This window comes from Eublepharis macularius, chromosome 12, assembly GCF_028583425.1.
Source record: "Eublepharis macularius isolate TG4126 chromosome 12, MPM_Emac_v1.0, whole genome shotgun sequence".
In the NCBI taxonomy this organism is placed as follows: Eukaryota; Metazoa; Chordata; class Lepidosauria; order Squamata; family Eublepharidae; genus Eublepharis; species Eublepharis macularius.
The window spans coordinates 80,372,878-80,388,928 of NC_072801.1; the positions used below are offsets into that span (position 1 = coordinate 80,372,878).

At 62.2% G+C, this 16,051-nt stretch overlaps 1 protein-coding gene across 11 annotated transcripts in view; it reads right to left on the reverse strand.

The window, feature by feature from the left end:
• Positions 1-16,051, reverse strand: part of MINK1 (misshapen like kinase 1) — a 44,357-nt gene that overhangs the window by 7,750 nt on the left and 20,556 nt on the right. The window contains exons 3-25 of one of the 11 annotated variants that reach the window (XM_054995080.1): positions 13,508-13,564; positions 12,927-13,052; positions 12,617-12,727; positions 12,210-12,300; positions 11,920-12,050; positions 11,598-11,652; positions 10,901-10,979; positions 10,119-10,294; positions 9,944-10,013; positions 9,475-9,685; positions 9,206-9,322; positions 8,815-8,901; positions 8,505-8,702; positions 8,180-8,365; positions 7,237-7,440; positions 6,310-6,401; positions 5,652-5,801; positions 5,372-5,484; positions 2,118-2,191; positions 1,839-1,862; positions 945-1,111; positions 543-660; positions 85-231 (exon numbers count right to left, since the gene is read on the reverse strand). In XM_054995080.1, coding sequence (XP_054851055.1) covers positions 85-231; positions 543-660; positions 945-1,111; positions 1,839-1,862; positions 2,118-2,191; positions 5,372-5,484; positions 5,652-5,801; positions 6,310-6,401; positions 7,237-7,440; positions 8,180-8,365; positions 8,505-8,702; positions 8,815-8,901; positions 9,206-9,322; positions 9,475-9,685; positions 9,944-10,013; positions 10,119-10,294; positions 10,901-10,979; positions 11,598-11,652; positions 11,920-12,050; positions 12,210-12,300; positions 12,617-12,727; positions 12,927-13,052; positions 13,508-13,564 — 2,784 coding nt within the window. Of the gene's footprint in view, positions 1-84; positions 232-542; positions 661-944; positions 1,112-1,838; positions 1,863-2,117; positions 2,192-5,371; positions 5,485-5,651; positions 5,802-6,309; positions 6,402-7,236; positions 7,501-8,179; positions 8,366-8,504; positions 8,703-8,814; positions 8,902-9,205; positions 9,323-9,474; positions 9,686-9,943; positions 10,014-10,118; positions 10,295-10,900; positions 10,980-11,597; positions 11,653-11,919; positions 12,051-12,209; positions 12,301-12,616; positions 12,728-12,926; positions 13,053-13,507; positions 13,565-16,051 lie in introns of all 11 variants that reach the window. The other 10 variants (XM_054995078.1, XM_054995082.1, XM_054995081.1 and 7 more) reach the window with 10 other exon arrangements.

The window sequence follows — 16,051 nt, forward strand, 5'->3', positions numbered from 1 at the left end:
CTTAAGAGTCTTCGCCTCCCCCCCATCAGCCCCCCCCCCCCGCCCGCCCCGCCCAGTTCTCTCGCTCTCTCCTGAGCTGCTCACATCTGTCGCAGGGTCCTTGGTGGGTGAGCAGGTGCTGTTGCTGCTGCTCTTGGCTTCTGTTGGCGAGTGGCTGGGCTGGACCACGTCTGGCAGGTTGGTATAGCCATTGCTGTCGCCGTGCAGAAGGCCCCGCTCCTCCTCGGGAGTCTGGAAGGAAGGGCACACAGTGAGGGCGCAGCCGAGGGAGCAGGTGGGAGGAACGGAGCGCCATCCCTGCCTGTGGGGTCAGAAACCTTTGCGACACGCGCAGCCTGGCCACCAAGTGCCGCACCAGGGAGAGTCCTGGGGAATCAGCAAGCCAGCCCCCGGTGGAGGCAACAGCCGAGTGGCTTCTTTGTGGGTTTGAAGGGGGGTGGTGGTGGTGCAGGGGACGGCTACTTCCTTGCTTCCCACAGGCCCCAGGGAAGATAGACATCTCTGTGTGCCTGCAGGACCCAGGGCAGGGGAAAGCCGCTCACCCGCTGTACCAGCATCGTCCCCTCGCCATAAGAGCTCTCAGAGCCTCCGCTGCCGCCTCCCGTGAGCTCTTCCACGTCATGCACCACCATGGTGCTCACGGAATCTGTGTCGCCGTCCCTGCCACAGATGGGGGAAAGGGGAGGGAGGAGTCAAGACCGGAACAACCGTGTCCCCGCAAGACGTTCAAGCCTCACCATGCCCAGGGAGAGAGCCACGGCAGGAGAGGCAAGACCCAACCTTTGGAGACCCAGCCCCGCCATGTACTGACAGGGCGGGAGCAGAAGCTGTGGGGGGGGGGAGGGGGAGGGATTTGCATGTGTGCAAGTGAGAGGGCAGGGAGTGGATGTCAGTAATGTGCCCAGACTCCAGCACTAACATGCCCACACCGGCAACACCCTCACCTGGCCCCTGGGGTGTCCGTGCCAGGCTCTGAGCGCTCTCCCTCCTCTGCCTCCTCCTCCTCCTCTTCGCTGGAATCCATTTCATCACTGGAGGAGGAATAGTCCATGGCCTTCTTAAGGGGCTTCGGGGCCACATCCTCTGGCCGTTCTCTGAGCAGCACAAAATTCTAGGAAGGGAGCATGAGTGTGCGTGTGTTAATGTGAGGGAGGGTGTGTGTGTGTGTGGGGGGGTAGAATGCAGGTGGAAACATCACAGCCTCGTTTGTGTGCAGCTGCTATGGGAGCCACAGGGGAAAAGGGGGGGGCAACAAGGAATGGGGGCAGAAAGGAAGGCCTAAGAAGATCCCAGATCCAGCCCTCCCCCTACTGCCTTGGCCTGTCCGTGCAGGTCTTCCCCTCCTAAAGTGGCCGGGCCTTTGCCTCCCGCCCCTACTCGGACACACAGTGGGGGCTGCGGCAAGTAGCTGAGAATAGCAGGAGGCAGAACAAAGGACAAAGGCCCAGGACCCCTGCCCTCTTTCCAGAGAGGGCATCACATATCCTGTTAACCGGGTCACCCGCAAGCCAACCAGCTGCCTCTCTCTTTGGCAGGGGTCAGTTTTCTGTGCCTTGTGCCAGCGGCTGCCCTTCCACCCCCAGCCTCCGTGGCTCCTGCTGCCTTGCCCACCCTTTCAGCAGGGGAAGCCACCATCAGGCCCCAAGGGCTACCAAATGCAGCAAGGGAAGGTGGAGTGGGAGAGGGAATCACGGGGGAGGGGCTCCAAAGGGCCTGGGCTTGTGCGCCTCCTCCGCTGATGGGCGGAGGGGGAAGGGCGGGCAGCTCACAGGGCCCAGCAACGCTAGCAGTGGCAGTTGGGGTGGGGGGGGAGAGACCCTCCAGGGAGAGGCACTAACCTCGCCAATTGCGCGCTTATAGCTCTGTGCACAGGGAGAGACGGAAGGGAGGAGAAAAAGAGAAAGGGCAGAGAGGTTAAGAGGCAGGCTGGCCACTTCGGACCCCCAACGGGCTGTTGTAGTCAGCTTCTCTCCCCACCCACCCCCACCCCGCCCCGGGAAGACTTTTCTGAATCTTGAAGGTTGCAGATTTCACAGTAAAGCCCCTGTCCTCACTGACACTCCACATCAACCCGTGGGGGAGACCCTGCCCCCCCCCCGTTTGCTCCTAGTACTCACTGCTGGCCGGCCAGGCCTCGAACGATGGTCATCCGCCTTGGGCACGATTGGGGAGCTGTCCAGCTTTAGGGGAGCTGGGGGGGGGGGAAGAGACAGAATATGAGGCAGTCTGTGACCAACTTCTGCCCTAGAGCCCCCACCCCTGTCACCCCATACGCTGCACTTTTGACTTCTGCACTCTGCCCCCCCCCCAATGCTTGGCTCAGCACTGCCCTGCTGGCCTCCTGGCTATTTGCATGCAGCCAGTGAGTTTCAAGCCAAGCCCACTGACAAGTGCAGAAGCCCCCAATGTTACCTATTCAGCAGGGGAGAGGGAAAGAGGCCCCGGGGCCTCGGCTGGGAGGAAATGCTGAGTCAGCACAGGGCAGGCACGGAAAAGGGCAAACCCTGTGCCAGGACAGCCAGCCAAGCAGCCCTGGGGAAAGCCCTGTGCCGCAGCAGTTGCTGGAACAGGCTCAGGTGCCTAAGAAACAGGAAAGGGGTGGGTGGGGGGCGGAGCCCCTTCCCCCTGGGGAGGTTGCAGAGCTGGGGTCTTTCAGGAAGAGGACGTGAGGGGTGCATCATGAAGGCTCAGAGGACGATGAAGGGGTGAGAAAGCAGATCAAGAAAACCGGGAGGGCCCCTTAACTTACCATGGCCAGCAGCCACGGGTGTGGCAGGCCTGTCTTCCATGAATCTGGCTAACTCCCTTTCAAAGCCACGTGCGCTCGTGGCCTACTGACAGCAAATGCCACCATTCAATGACTCACTGAGTAAAGACGTATTTCCTTTTCTGCCCTGAGCCTACTGCCAATCAACCCCACTGGGAGCCCCCAAGTTCCAGTGTTACAGAAGAGGCAGAAAAAGGACCCCTTATCCGCTTTCCCCACCAGCACGTCATCTTGTACACCTTTATCGTGGCCTCCGTCAGCCCTCTTTTCCTACACTGAAAATCCTGCCTCCTTAGCTTCTCCTCACAGACACGGTGCTCCAACCCCCAGACCATCGCGGTTGCCCCTTCTGTATGTTTCCCAGCTCGGCGGTATCCTATTTGAGATATGGAGACCAGAACTGCACACAGTATTCCAAGTGAGGCTGCACCGTAGATCTATACAGGAGCATGACAATATTGGCTGTTTTGTTTTCAGTTCCTTTCCTAATAATCCCCAGGATAGAGTTGGGCTTTCCCACTTCTGCTGCTGCAAATGGAGTCAACGTTATCATCAAGCTATTTAACATAAACTCAAGATCTCTCCGTCGGTTCAGACCCCATCAGAAGGTACTTAACGTTAAAACTGTTCACATCCCTTTGCGTGCCGGACTCTGAGCTTCCTTCGCCAGGCTGCTGCCCACTCACCCAATTTAGAAGCTCTGCAGTGTCCGCCTGGGTTTTCACCATTCTGAATCAGTGGGCATCGCCTGCAAAGCTGCCCACTACACAGCGAACCCCCAATTCCGTACCCTTTACGAACAGCAGGGGGGCCAGGACTGAGCTTTATGGGATCCCCCCAGGCACCCAGTGTGCTTCATGGGCAGGAGATCACATGAAATACATAATTAACTTGTGGGATTCATTCCTTAAAAACGTAACAGACGTAGCTTTAAAAAGATGATCAGACAAACCCGCTGAGGAGAAGACTAGCAATCATTATTTGCCACACTGACTACATGGAAGCTCCATGTTCAGGCACAGAAGGACCTCCGAACACCACACCCAGCGGGGGAGCGCCAGGGCCGCTGCCTCCGTGTGTCCTGGGTGTGCCCAGCTGGCCACTCTCAGAGAGGAGATGCCAGGGGCCGGAGGGGCTCTCGAAGTGAGCAGGGCCCTCCTGAGGTTCTTGGGGTCTTGGCCCCACAATGCACCCGGCAGTGCTGGGAGCAGCTGTGCACGCAACATAGCCTGAGGACACCTGAGGGCCAACAAGGGCTGGAGGCAGCAGGCGCACACTGGCACACATCAGCAGAACTCGCACGCAGGTCTGGCACATTTTGTTCATTGAAATGTTTTCTTGTGTGTTCAGGCAACACTGACATCGGTTTCCCTACAAAGGGTAACTCTCTCTCCCATCCTACCGGAACGCAATTCTTAGGAATCCCGCTGCCCACCCTAAGATTCCTCCCTCCGAAATTCTAGGCAAAGAGGAGAAGGTGCCTCCATTCCAGAGGCAATGCTGTTTCTCGCTGGCAGAGGAAGCGAGGAGAGGAAAAATGCTCCCAACAGTCAAGTGCTCAGGCCAGTGAGCTGAACTCTGTTTTGTGTGTGGTTCCTTCCTCTTATCTGCACGTCCCAAAGACCCCACTGCTTTCCCTGTGAACGTGAGGGTGCTCATTCAGCACGCCCCCCACCCCACCCCCAGCTGCTTTTAAACCGGGAAATACATCCCCTCGGACAGATCTGGCCCATCTCGCTCTCCCTTTCCCCTTCAAGCTGTCCGTAGCCTCTGCTCCGCCTGTCATGAGTGGGGTGAAAAGGAATGGTGGGCTGAAGGCCTGGCCACTGACTCCCCCGCCCCCCCCCCCCGTGCCAGCCACCCCTCCGGAGGATGCAAGCAAGCCTGTGCCCCTGTCCTAAACACCAGGCTTGGGGCAGAACTGGCCACGGCTACGGCAACCCCCGCCCTCTCCCACACACAGCCCGGTCCTGCCACCTCTCGGGCAAATGGCTCTGGCCACCAGCTTCTTCACAACAAGGGCCCGTCCCCCGCAAGCCCTTCAGCCAGCACTGGGATGGGGGGGAATGCTGTGGACGGAAATGCCAGGGGCTGCGTGCGATGTGGTGGCTGAACAACACGGGTTAGGGGCTCTGGTGGGAATAGGAGTGTGTGCATGGCACTCCCTGGAACCCGAGTGGGGGAAACAGGGAAGGGAAGCAGAGCGTGTGAGCAAGTCAGCTCCAGACACTGCCGTCCTGCCGGGGAAGCGGCGAGAGCTGCTTCACAGGCTCGGGTTCAAAAGGCAGAGTCGTTCAGACGAGTCACTGTTCTGAGCCTGGGTTTTGATCCCTTCCCTTCCAAACCTGCTTCCCCTCAGGCACCCTGGAGGAGACCCTCCAGGGAGAGGTGGAGGCGGTCGCCCAGATGCCAACAGCCTTCCTTCCTGTTCCAGCCTGACTAGCCGGCCATCTGAATCCAACGAGCGGCTCCCCTAATCCAGCCTACCGTTCCTTACGGGGGCCAGCCAGATGCCCCAGAAGGCCCCAGCCCCGGGGGGGGGGGGCTCAGAGTGCTCCACCCCAGCCCTCCAGCAGAGGCTCTCGGAGGCCTCTGTGCCCGCACCTCCTACACGGTTGCGCTCCAGGGAGCCCGCCTGGGGCAGGTTAGCGCCCCCTGGCTGCAGTGAACTGTCCGGGCGCTCCCAGCCAGGGTCACTCCTCCGAAGATCTGGGTTGCTGCAAGGGAAGAGGAAGGAGAGGCTGCTGTCAGGTGGGGGCTGTCTGGCCAAAGCCCCCTCCCCCGCCCAGCTCAGCTCCAGCAATACAAAACCCATCACCGCAGAGAGGAGACCCCAGCAGAGAAAGCCAGCAAGCCACTGCAGCGGCCAAGCAACTGCCATTACCTACTGGCGTTTGGCCCGGCAGCCGGTGGGTCCCAGGGTGGGGTCCGGCCTGCAGTCGGGGGGGGAGGAGGGGCTGGTGAAGGATCCCACTTGGGACCCCTCTCCAGCCGGCTCTGCATGTGGATATGCCAGGCGGACTTGCTACGGGGTCTGTGGATAGGAGCAGAAGCGCATCAGGGCGAGGAGGCGGCTGGGAAGGGCTCTGGGGCACGAGGAGTGCAGGGAGGGGAGGCGTCGCTCCCCCCTCCCCACGAAGACAGGGAGAGGCTGAGGCTGGCCGAAGGAAGGCAGAGCAGCAGTCCTGCTCTGCGTCAACAGGCCGCCCCTCCGGCAGAGGCCCGATGCTCACACAGGGGCTGGACCTCGGTATCCTGCCCTCCTCTAATGCTACAGCTGCCCACGGCAGCTTAAGCACATTCAGGGGCACATTCAGGGGCGACTTTGCCTGGCTTTACTTGGCGGCCCCTTCAGGGACGGGCTCCTAGGTGGAGGCGGCCGCTCTGAGTGAGAAACCAGCGGCACCTCCCAGTCACACTCGGTCTCCCGCCGCTCTTGGGCCAAGCCTGCTTGGTCCACCCGGAGGCTTCTCTCTGCGCGCTGAACTACGGCCCAGCACAGAGGCTCCAACCCCGGGCCCCCAGGCACCACGAAAGGTTACCTGGCTCGAACAGCGTGGACTGGCCTGCTGTTGCCACTCACTGCCCCGCTGGTGTTGAGTGCTGTTGCTATAGAGGATGTCCGCTGGGGAACCTGGAAGAACAGATGGAGGAAAAACGGGTGAGGAGACGGGGACCTGGGAGACGGTCCCAGATAGCCCCTGCCCACAGGAGTCCTGAGGCAACCAGCCCAGGCCAGTTGAGACCTGGAGGCCTGGGCCAAGCCACACTTTTGCTAGGAACTCAATGGATGGCTCTTCCTTGGCCTCAGTCCCCCAGTGGTGCATAGGCAACTGTGTCCTGCCTCACTGGAACGTTGGGCGGGTAAGCCCTTTGCATAGCAGACGACAGCAATTGCCCCCAGCTCTGCCGGGAAGGACGCTTGCGACCTGTGACCACGAAGGGAGGGTGTGGCTCCGGGGTCAGTTCAGAGCGGCATGGAGGGAGGGAGCCGCGGGAGCAGGCAGCCACCAGAGCAGCTCCCTTGCAACGCGGCGCGAGGATCCGAGGAGGATTCCTGGGGGCAGCCGTGCTCCGGAGAGGCCAGAGCCCACAGACAGGAGGAGCTCCCCAGGCCTCTCTAGGGAAAAACATCTTGAGCAGCAGAGCGAAGGCACCTTCTTGACGCGGGGACTGGGGAGCCCCCCAAGAGGTCAAACACACTCTCGGGGGAGGGGGCAGAGCTCCTCTGGGCAGGAGAAAAGAGCGCCTCTTTACACAGCACACGGCAGTGGGTCAAACTCCTCCCTGGGCCCGGATGTCACTGCGAGGCCCCGGGGGGCCATAAGGGCCTGGGTGCAGAAGGCGGGGACCCCTCAGCCCTTCCTCCTCAGAGCACCCCCACCCCACCCCCTCCTCTGGGCACTGCTCTTTCTCCAGAGGTCCACGGAGTCCTGCTTGCAGCAGGAGTACCATCACCTTGCAATTACCTTGGGAGGGGGCTCAGGGTCCATTTTGACCCAGGGTGGTCCTCGCTGATCCGCCGTGGGTCGGGACGGCTGTGGGGCAGGGCCCTCTGAAGTGGGGTCCGAGTTCTGCCGGATCATGCCCGCTCGAGGTGGGGATGGGGCGGAGGAGGTGGAGTCATGGACAGGGAAAGCGGCCACGTTCTTGCTGGGCTGGTCCTGCAGCGACTGGGAGCGAGGGACGGGGGCAGCGTATGGTTTGAGTGGGACGCGATGGGCGAGATGGCTCTGCGGACGGAGAGGACGGGTGGGGGGGGGTGTCGTCACTGGGGGGTGCTGGGCGGAGGGCACGGAGCCAAGCTCCCACCCTGTGCTGCTGCTCCCCTCGTGCTGTCTGCCTCCCGGATCTGACTCTCCCTCGCACCAGCTCGGGGGGGGGGGGGGGGGAAAGAAGCCCCTTCCCTCAAAACACAACTGGCTGCACCCACACCAGCTCTCCTGCCCCCACAGCCACCCTAGGGAATCCGAGAGTCCCGGCAGCAGCAAACTGGCAAGAGGCCCTTGTGCTCCCGCTCAACTGGCAAGAGGCCCTTCGGATCCTTCTGCTCTGGACTGCTGGCAGTACGGGTGGCTTCCGCAGAGGGGAACGGGGTGGGGGGGGGCTGTGCTAGCTTCCAGCTGCCGATCGGAATTCCTGCCGCCCTTCCCACGTGAGCCAAGGGGCCTGGATCCCGGGGCCGCCCCTGCTCCACGGGGCGGGGGGGGGGGGCTTGGGCTTCCCTGCCCTGCGGCTCTCTGAGAGGCCCCGGCTGCCCTCCTTGGCCTGCCTGCGAAACACATGCCCAAGCGCCCTCCCGCCGGTCCCCAGGAAAGGGAGGTCCAAGGGCAGGTGATGGGAGAAGCAGCAATGGGAATGAGCAGCTGGGATGGCGGGAGGGGGGGGGGCGCAGGCGGGGAGCGCTCTCACCTTGTGCTGCCCCTCTTGGGGCTCCACCGGGCGCTGCATCGGTGGGGTCTGAGAGGCAGGGGAGGAGCTGAGCGATGCCGACTCGGAACGGGAGGGGGGCACGGACTCAGGCCCCCCGCCCCCTGGCTTGCTCTTGGCCATAGGGGAGGCAGAGTTCTGCTTGTTCATGCGCGCCCGCTCTTCGACCTGCCAAGGGCGTCAGGAGTTGTGGCGAGGCTGGTCCTGTGCAGCTGCTTTATTCCGCCACCCCCCCCGCCACCCCCAGCCAAGTGAATCTGACAAGAGCCTGCTTGAGCTCTGCACTCCCCACTGCAGGCAGACATACCTCCCGTGCCCAGGTGGGTTTGTCAGCAGGGTTGGCGTTGCGGTTGTAGTGGTACAGGGGCTTCTTCTCCTGCTGCTGCTGCTGCTGATGAAGCTGCTGCTGCTGCTGCAGGGACTTCAGGTAGGCGTGCTCCTGCTGCAGCTGGCGCTGGAGCCGCTCCGACTGGCGCTGCTCCTCCAGCTGCTTCCGCTTGTACTCCTGGAGGAGGCAGAGGGGGCCTGAGGCACCTGCCAAGGTGGACGCGGCACCCGCAGGGCCCTTCCCCTGGGCCTTCCCCCTGCCCTCCTCAGCCTGCCGCCACTCTCTTTACCAGCAGCAGGGCTTGTTCCTGGAGGAGCTGCTGCTGCAAGATCTCCAGTTGCCTCTGCTCCTCCTCTAACTTGTGCCTGATATACTCCTGGCGGGGGGGGGCGGGGGGCGGGGGGGAGAGAGAAGAAGGAAGAACAGAGGAGGGTGAAGAGAGGAGAGGAGCGCAGGGGCAGCCCGCAGCCCACGGAGCAGAGGAGGAGCCGCCACCGCCTCCGGAGGAGCAGCACAGGGACCGGCCTCGCCTCTAGGCCCCTCCCATCCCGGGCCAGGGCCTGAGCAGCCAGGGAAGATCAGGGACGGGGAGCACGGCAGCCGCAGCTGTCCGGCTCTCGCTTTTGCCCAGGCAGCCGCTTTGGCAGGATGCTGTGCTGCCCGACTGCCTGCTGGCCTACCTGCTCTCGCTCGGCTTGCCGGCGCTCCTCCTCCCGCCGCATCACTTGCATGTCCTCCAGCCGCCGCTGCTGCTCCTTCTCCTGCAGCTTCCGCTGCTCCCGCTCTCGGCGCTGTTGCTGCCAGAAAGACAGACGGACAAAGGGTCAAGGAAGGCCTGCGAGAGACAAGAGGTCACGAGGCCCCCCCTCCCGGAGCGGGGGAGGGAGACGGGGGGGGGGTTTCCTGCTCTGACCCAACGCCCCCCTGCCTGCCAGCGGCCGCTGCTCACCTCCTCGACCCGCCGCCTCTCCTCCTTTTGCTCCTCGATGCGCCGCTGGCGCTGGTGCAGGAGCTGCTTGATGTGGGCCTCCGAGTCGCGGTGCTGGGCCGCCAGCTGCTGCTGCTGCTGCTTCTGGGCCTCCGAGTTGCTCTTGTTCTCCTGCTGCAGGCGAAGGAACTCCCTCCGTAGCGTCGACTCACCTGGGACATTCATGATGGAGCTGGAGGGAGGGAAGGCCGGCTTAGGGGGCTGCAGAGGCGCCCCAAGCCCCTGCCCCCTTTCCTCCCTCGGAGCCAGAGCCCAGGAGCCAGAGCTCGACCCCGTACGCTGCCCTCAGTGCCAGGGCTCAGCCAGAGCAGGAGAACCCTAACTGGCCACGGGCAGCAGCAAACTGAGCCCACAAGGCTAGGAGCAGGGGGCCGGGGTGGGCTCGGAAGGCCATGGGGCAGTGCCAGGGTGCCCAGCTCTGTTCCGATACCTGGGCTCGCCTTCCTCGCCACGCCCATCATCCTCTTCCTCGCTACCACTGTATTCATATTCCGTTTCATCTGCCGGAAAACAAACAGTGTCCGCTTGGGGCCACACTGGTGACTCCCTCCAGGAAGGGAGCCGAGACTGGGTTCAGGCCTGTCTCCCCACCCCACCCCACCCACCTTTCTCTCCCCTTTTTTTGCGAGTGCGATCGATGTGGTCTTTCAGCTGGATGCGGACTTGCCGCTCTGTAGGCTGGTCCCGGATGAAGGGGAACTTGAGGAGCTGCTCTGTTGGGGGGCGGCTGGTGTACGCCTTGACCAGGCAGCTGTCTATGAAGTCAATGAACTTCTTGGACCTGCACGGGAGAAAGCAGCAAAAGCCTCCTTCTGGACACGGCCACTTCCCCTACCCTGCTCCGAGAACCACGGCGGGTTCTTGCCCCTCCGCAAAAGAGAGCGGGCAAAGGTTCTTCCTGGCACCTTTGCCTAAGGGGTCGCAGGCACAGGGAAAGCGGCTGGCAGTCCAGGGGCCAGACTGGGCTGGGTGGAGCTGAGGGGACCCCAAACAGTTTTCGTTCAGAAGGGCCAGGATAGCCGCTGCGCCTCTCGGGAAAGCCCTTTCCTGGCCAGCCTGGGGAGACGGCCTGAGAGTCCACCTCAGCATCAAGCATCCGAGGCAATTCCAGCCCACTCAAGAGAGGCGACCAGCGCTTCTCAGAGAGCCAGCACCGCCGTGCCGACAACCAGAGCTCCATGCTAAAGACTTCTGCAGCCCTTGGCTCTGAAGCAGCTGCAAGAAAGGGGGCAGCAGGCTGGGGAAGGCCCAGGGCAGAGGCCGGGGAGAACGACGGGGCTGGCTACGCCCAGGGCCCCCCTCCCCTCCACTGGGAGCTCCTTGGGGGGCTTCTGGACAGCCACCGCTGCTCAGCCTCCAGGTGAGAGTTATGCCAGCACACACGTACCATTTCTTGGATTTCAGCTTAGGTGGAGGATTGCGAGGGATGAGGAAGAGAGCTCGCATGGGATGCATGTCGCACAGGGCTGGTGGGGAGGGCGGGGGGAGAGAGAGAGAGAAATAAGGGCATTGCCCAGGAGGAAGGGAACAGGCATTCCCTGGGAGGCCCAACTTCCTCGTCCCCCTGCTCTGGCAGAGCCCGCCCTCTTCCGGACAACCCAGGAGTCCTGGCTCCGTCCCTTCCAAGTATCCGCAGTGCAAGCCTGCTGCTAGGGGTCCCCAGTCCCGCTGGCAACTGGTGAGGGGGGGGGGCGGTGGTGTGAACTGATGGGGCTGAGGCCTCCACACATGACTGTCATCACTTCCAGTGCGACCCACAAACAGAGCACTGCTAGGTCAGAACGCTACGTTTGGGGCGGAACGTTAAAGAACCGGCCCTGGCCCTGATGTCGCTGCTTCTGGGTGGTGCTGGAAGTGACATCATTGTGTGGAGATGATTGTCCCTCCCCCCACTTCCGCCAGCCGGCTTCCTCCCACCCATCAGCTGAGGATCAGCAAGCAGAGCCCTTAGCTGCCAGGAGACTGCTTGCCTAAGCGGGCCCCCGCCCAGCCCGGCTGCCGCCCAGCCCTTCCGCCACGGAGTCCCTGCCACAGTTGCACAGCAGGCAGGACTCTGCCCCCCCTTTCCCCCCACAGATACTCACGCGGTGCTCCCTCGGCCATCTCAATAGCAGTGATCCCCAGGGACCAGATGTCACTCTGTGGAGAGGAACCGGGGGTGGGGTGGGGGTGAACACACAGAGCCCCCTTCCCGCCCTGACTCCACGGCCTCCGGCTCTGCTCTCTTGTCCTCCCCTCCTCCTGCCGTGCCACCCCTTCCCCTCCTCCCAGTCTCGCTCCTCCACTCTGCTCTTCCATCGCCTGAGGTTTGTCAGAAGACCCTTCTGACACGAACTTGACGACTCGGCAGCAGGAAGCCCCCCACCCCCCTCGTTCAGCCGCCTTTAGGGTGGGGGGGCAGCATACCCTGTAGTCATAGGTGGCGTCCGGGTTCTCGTCGCAAGCGATCACCTCCGGGGCCATCCAGTAAGGGGTGCCGATAAACGTGTTCCGGCGGCCCACTGTGCGGTCCAGCTGAGCGCTCACCCCGAAGTCAACTAAGGAAGAGGCGGAGCAGTGTGTGTGTGCGCGCGTTTGCCCTCTCCCCCGCCCTCCACGCATCAGCTGGACTCACAGCCGATCACTTCTGACCCAAAGGGACCGACGGCTGTGCCCCCTCGCTGGGAAGCCTAGCCGGGGGGGGGGCTTTCACCTACCCAGCTTCACTTCTGCATTTTCAGTGAGGAGCACATTCTGGCCCTTGATGTCTCGGTGGATCACCTTGTGTGCATGGAGGTGGGCCAGCCCCTGGGAAGGGAAGGCAGACACAACTGAATCAAGAGGGTGCCCCCCCCAGGCTTTTGGTTGCCGGAAGTTCAGACCCCGCCCCCCCAGGCATAATCCCACTGGGGCACATCTCCCGCTGGGGCAAGCTGAGCCAAGAGGCACAGGGCCTGCCTGCCTTGTGCCACAGTGCCCGTGGCGATGCGTGCAGACTCAGCCCCTCCCCCAATGGCCCACTGGGGGTCCTCATAGCCAGTCCGACTGCCAGCCCACTCCTGCTTCTATCTTGAGGGCCCCCCCCACCCCCCGCCATCTCTGGCAGTCGCTGCTTTGCCCCTACCCTGAGGATCTCCCGGCAAATGTAGGCAATGCAGTCCTCCTTCAGAGCATTGCCTTTGGTGTTCTTCACCAGATCCGTCACTGAGCCAGCCCCACAGAACTCCATCACAAGCTAGGGGAAGGGGAGGGAAGAAAACACAGAGACCTGTGCTGGGAAAACAGAGGCCAAATAGTCGAAGGCAGCAGACCTGCAGCCGGGCACGGAGGGGGCAGCACTGCGACTCCACGGCGGAGCTTGACAAGCCTCCCCCGTGCTCTTTCCGTGTTTGGGGGGGAGGGGGCTTAGGCAATGGCCCCTCTGTTTTCCTTACCCACAGTTGGTCATCATTCCCAGGGGGGCTCTTCTTGACGAAGGCCCCATAGTAGGTGGCGATGTTCCGATGGTGCGAATACTTCTTCAGCATATTGATCTCTTGCTTGATCTCTTCTTCTTCATCCTTTGGATGGGGGGGCGGGGGCGGGGGCAGGGCAGAGGACAGAATAGGATTCAGGTCCTATTCCACATCCTCTCAAGGACACCCGTTGGGCACCATGTCCTACTTTTGGCCCGGGTATGCCAGCAGGACCGTCTGTAGCCTTAGATACCCCTCCTCCCGGAGATCTATTGCTGCTGCGGCCCCCACCCCGAACCCTGCCAGGTGTCTCTTCAACCTTCACTGTTACCCGACTACAGCATTCCCTTCCTCACCAGGGACTGCAAGCTTTAAGTAATGGTGCCGTGGCTGCTCGAGACCCCTAAGCGCCTCCCCCCCTCCCTCCCCCCCTCCCCCCTCCCTCCCTCTCTCTCTCTCACACACACACTCTCTCACACACACACTCTCTCTCTCTCTCTCTCACACACACACACACACACACACACACACACACACACCCTGCCCCACCCAGGCCATACCTCAGTGACATCCATGACTTTGATAGCAGCCAACTGCCCAGTCTTGACATGGCGACCCTGGGAGGAAGAGAAGAAGAATGAGGCATTTGCGTGGATGTTCAGGAGGCTGTTTTTACAAAGAAATGGAAACTGCAGCGGAGGCTCTTAGCAGGAAGCAGGACTGTAGTATATTGCAGCGTTTATTGAATCATCTTGCTTTGGCGCTGTTTACGAGATGCCGGGCCTCGGCGTAGACTGCTTTTTGTTTGCTCTCTCCTCTCGTCCTGTGAGCCCCACCCCAACCCACTGTTCGCTGGATGCCTGATGCTGCCTGATCACACTGGATTCTCTACCTTCTGCAATCTGCTTTAAGCCTCAGAGAGAAAGGCAGGCTGTAAAGAAAGCAAATGAACAGGCGATCATTTGGGTCCTGCTGAGAGCGTCTGACTTGGGGACACCTCCGGACACAGGCTCTTCAGGTTCCCCAGCCAAGATCCAGCAGGATCCCCCGGAGAGGGGCCCTGGGGGCGCCGCTGGACTCCCCCTCCGCTTGCTGTGTGAGCCCTGCAGCTGCACCTGGAGCCCAGCAGAGGGAGCCACAGGCCTGTCCAACCGTCAGCTGAGCTCTCCAGCCCGCCGGGGAAGAAGACGAGCCGCTCGCCCACCAGACCTGGCTGTGGATCATCCACGGGCAAAGGAACAGGACTCCCCCGCCCCGCCCCCCCCCGGCAACACTGCCTGCTCAGCAGCAGCGGCAGCAGCAGGGCCAGCTGGGACTCGGGCCCGGGGAGACACTCCCCACTTTGCAATGCCAGACCCCTGGGAGGAGTCACAGCAGAGGAGCAAGGGTGGGGCCAACCTGCCTTCTCACGGGAGACCTGCTGCCCCGCAGCCGTGGGGCCTGGGAGCCGGGCGCCCCCCCCCCTCCAAACATAGGAAGGAGGAAGGGGAGGCTGGGGCTGCCAGGCCCCAGAGCCTATCTGCTCCTTGGCCTCCTCCACCCTCTGGGGGCTGTGCAAGGAGAGGGCTACTCAAGGAAGCTGCCCGGGCGGCCCCAAGACCAGCAGGGACCTGCCAGGCGCCCTCCTCTGAGTCCGGCTCCCTCTTGCCCAGCTGCCCAGGTGTGACATGGGTCCACCTTTGCTTCTGGGCCAGATCCACAGCAAGCGAGCAGAGGGGGAACAGGGACTGCCGGGCCCCGTTGGCCTCCCCGGGACTTGCTGGTCTCCCACCCTCCAAAGCCCTTTGCATGCTTTTGTCTGCCGCCTTCCTAAAAGGCAGCCCTCCATCCTGCCCTCCAGCGTTCCCCTCCCCACCCCAGGGCTACGCTAGTGCCGCTGAGGGTGGGGTGGGGGTGGGAGGACTGCAGAGAGTCACTACACGCATTTGCATAGCAAGCCCCCTGTGGCCCTCCGCCATGTGCTGGCATTGTCTACCATGTCACACGGCCTGGCGTGGGCAGCTGTTGCCTGGCAACGGCCTCCCTCTTCCTTTCAAGCTGTACTCCTGATGAAAAAGCTCCCCCCCCACCTCCCTATGAACAAAACGATCTGGTACACCTCAGCTCTATGCCTCCTGCATATGGAAGCTTGTGGGGGGGGGGTGCTGATGGCCACCTGGGAACTGCCCCGTGGCCGATCCAGCCCCCTCTCCTCTCCTGCAGAAGGCCCACCACCCCAACGCCAATTCCAATGCCCCAGCATGGTTTTCTCATCGAAATGCGGCTGCTGTGATTTGCCGTCCTCCAGGCTCCTCTCCCACGTCCAGACCCAGAGCACCAGATGAAGCAGAGTCCCTCTGCAGGGGAGGTGCCTCCCCCTAGTCCAAAGGGGGCTTTCTGGCCCGGCCTTTGGGAGGGCAGCAGCTGGCCAAAGGGAGGAAGCAAGCCCACGACCTCCAGGAGGAGGGGGAGGAGGAGGAGGGGGAGCCCCCCCTCCTCCGTGCTGCTTGTGATGAAACTCAGAGAAGGGAAAGAAAACACCCAAGGAGGCACAGTTTGAAGGGGGGCTTGAACGAGCCAGCAGCGACCACCCCCCAGAACGCCGCACAGGTGTGTGTGTGTGGGGGGGGGCCCGAATCCCCTCCTGCAATCGCCTTTGGGCAGGGATGGTGCCTCCTGCCCACCGTCAGCATAAAAAGGGAGGGGTCTCCGCATAAGGAGACCAATGATGCGGAGGCAACCCCGCCCCCTCTGCTCCTGGGTGGCCGGATTAAGCCCCACGCCCAAGTTTCACCACCAAAGAAAAGGCAGACACATTTCCCAAAGCTCAGTCATGTTCAAAGCAAAAGGCTTGTCGTGGGGGTGGGGGTGCTTCTTGGTCACTTGCTCATCTGTATCCCCTCCCAGTCGTGACAAGATCTTCGTGTGCGTGTGTGCGTCTGTCTGTCTGTCTGCTGGGAATGAGATTTTGCCCCTCTTGGAACTGAGACGATGTTCTGTTTAAGTGGAAAGTTTGGGAGTTTTTTTAAAAGGCTAAATTTCAGACAGGGCTAGGTGGAGACAGGCAGGCAGATATGCAGCCCTCCTCCCCGTAAGAACTGAGCAAGTGCCAAGCAGGCCACGTT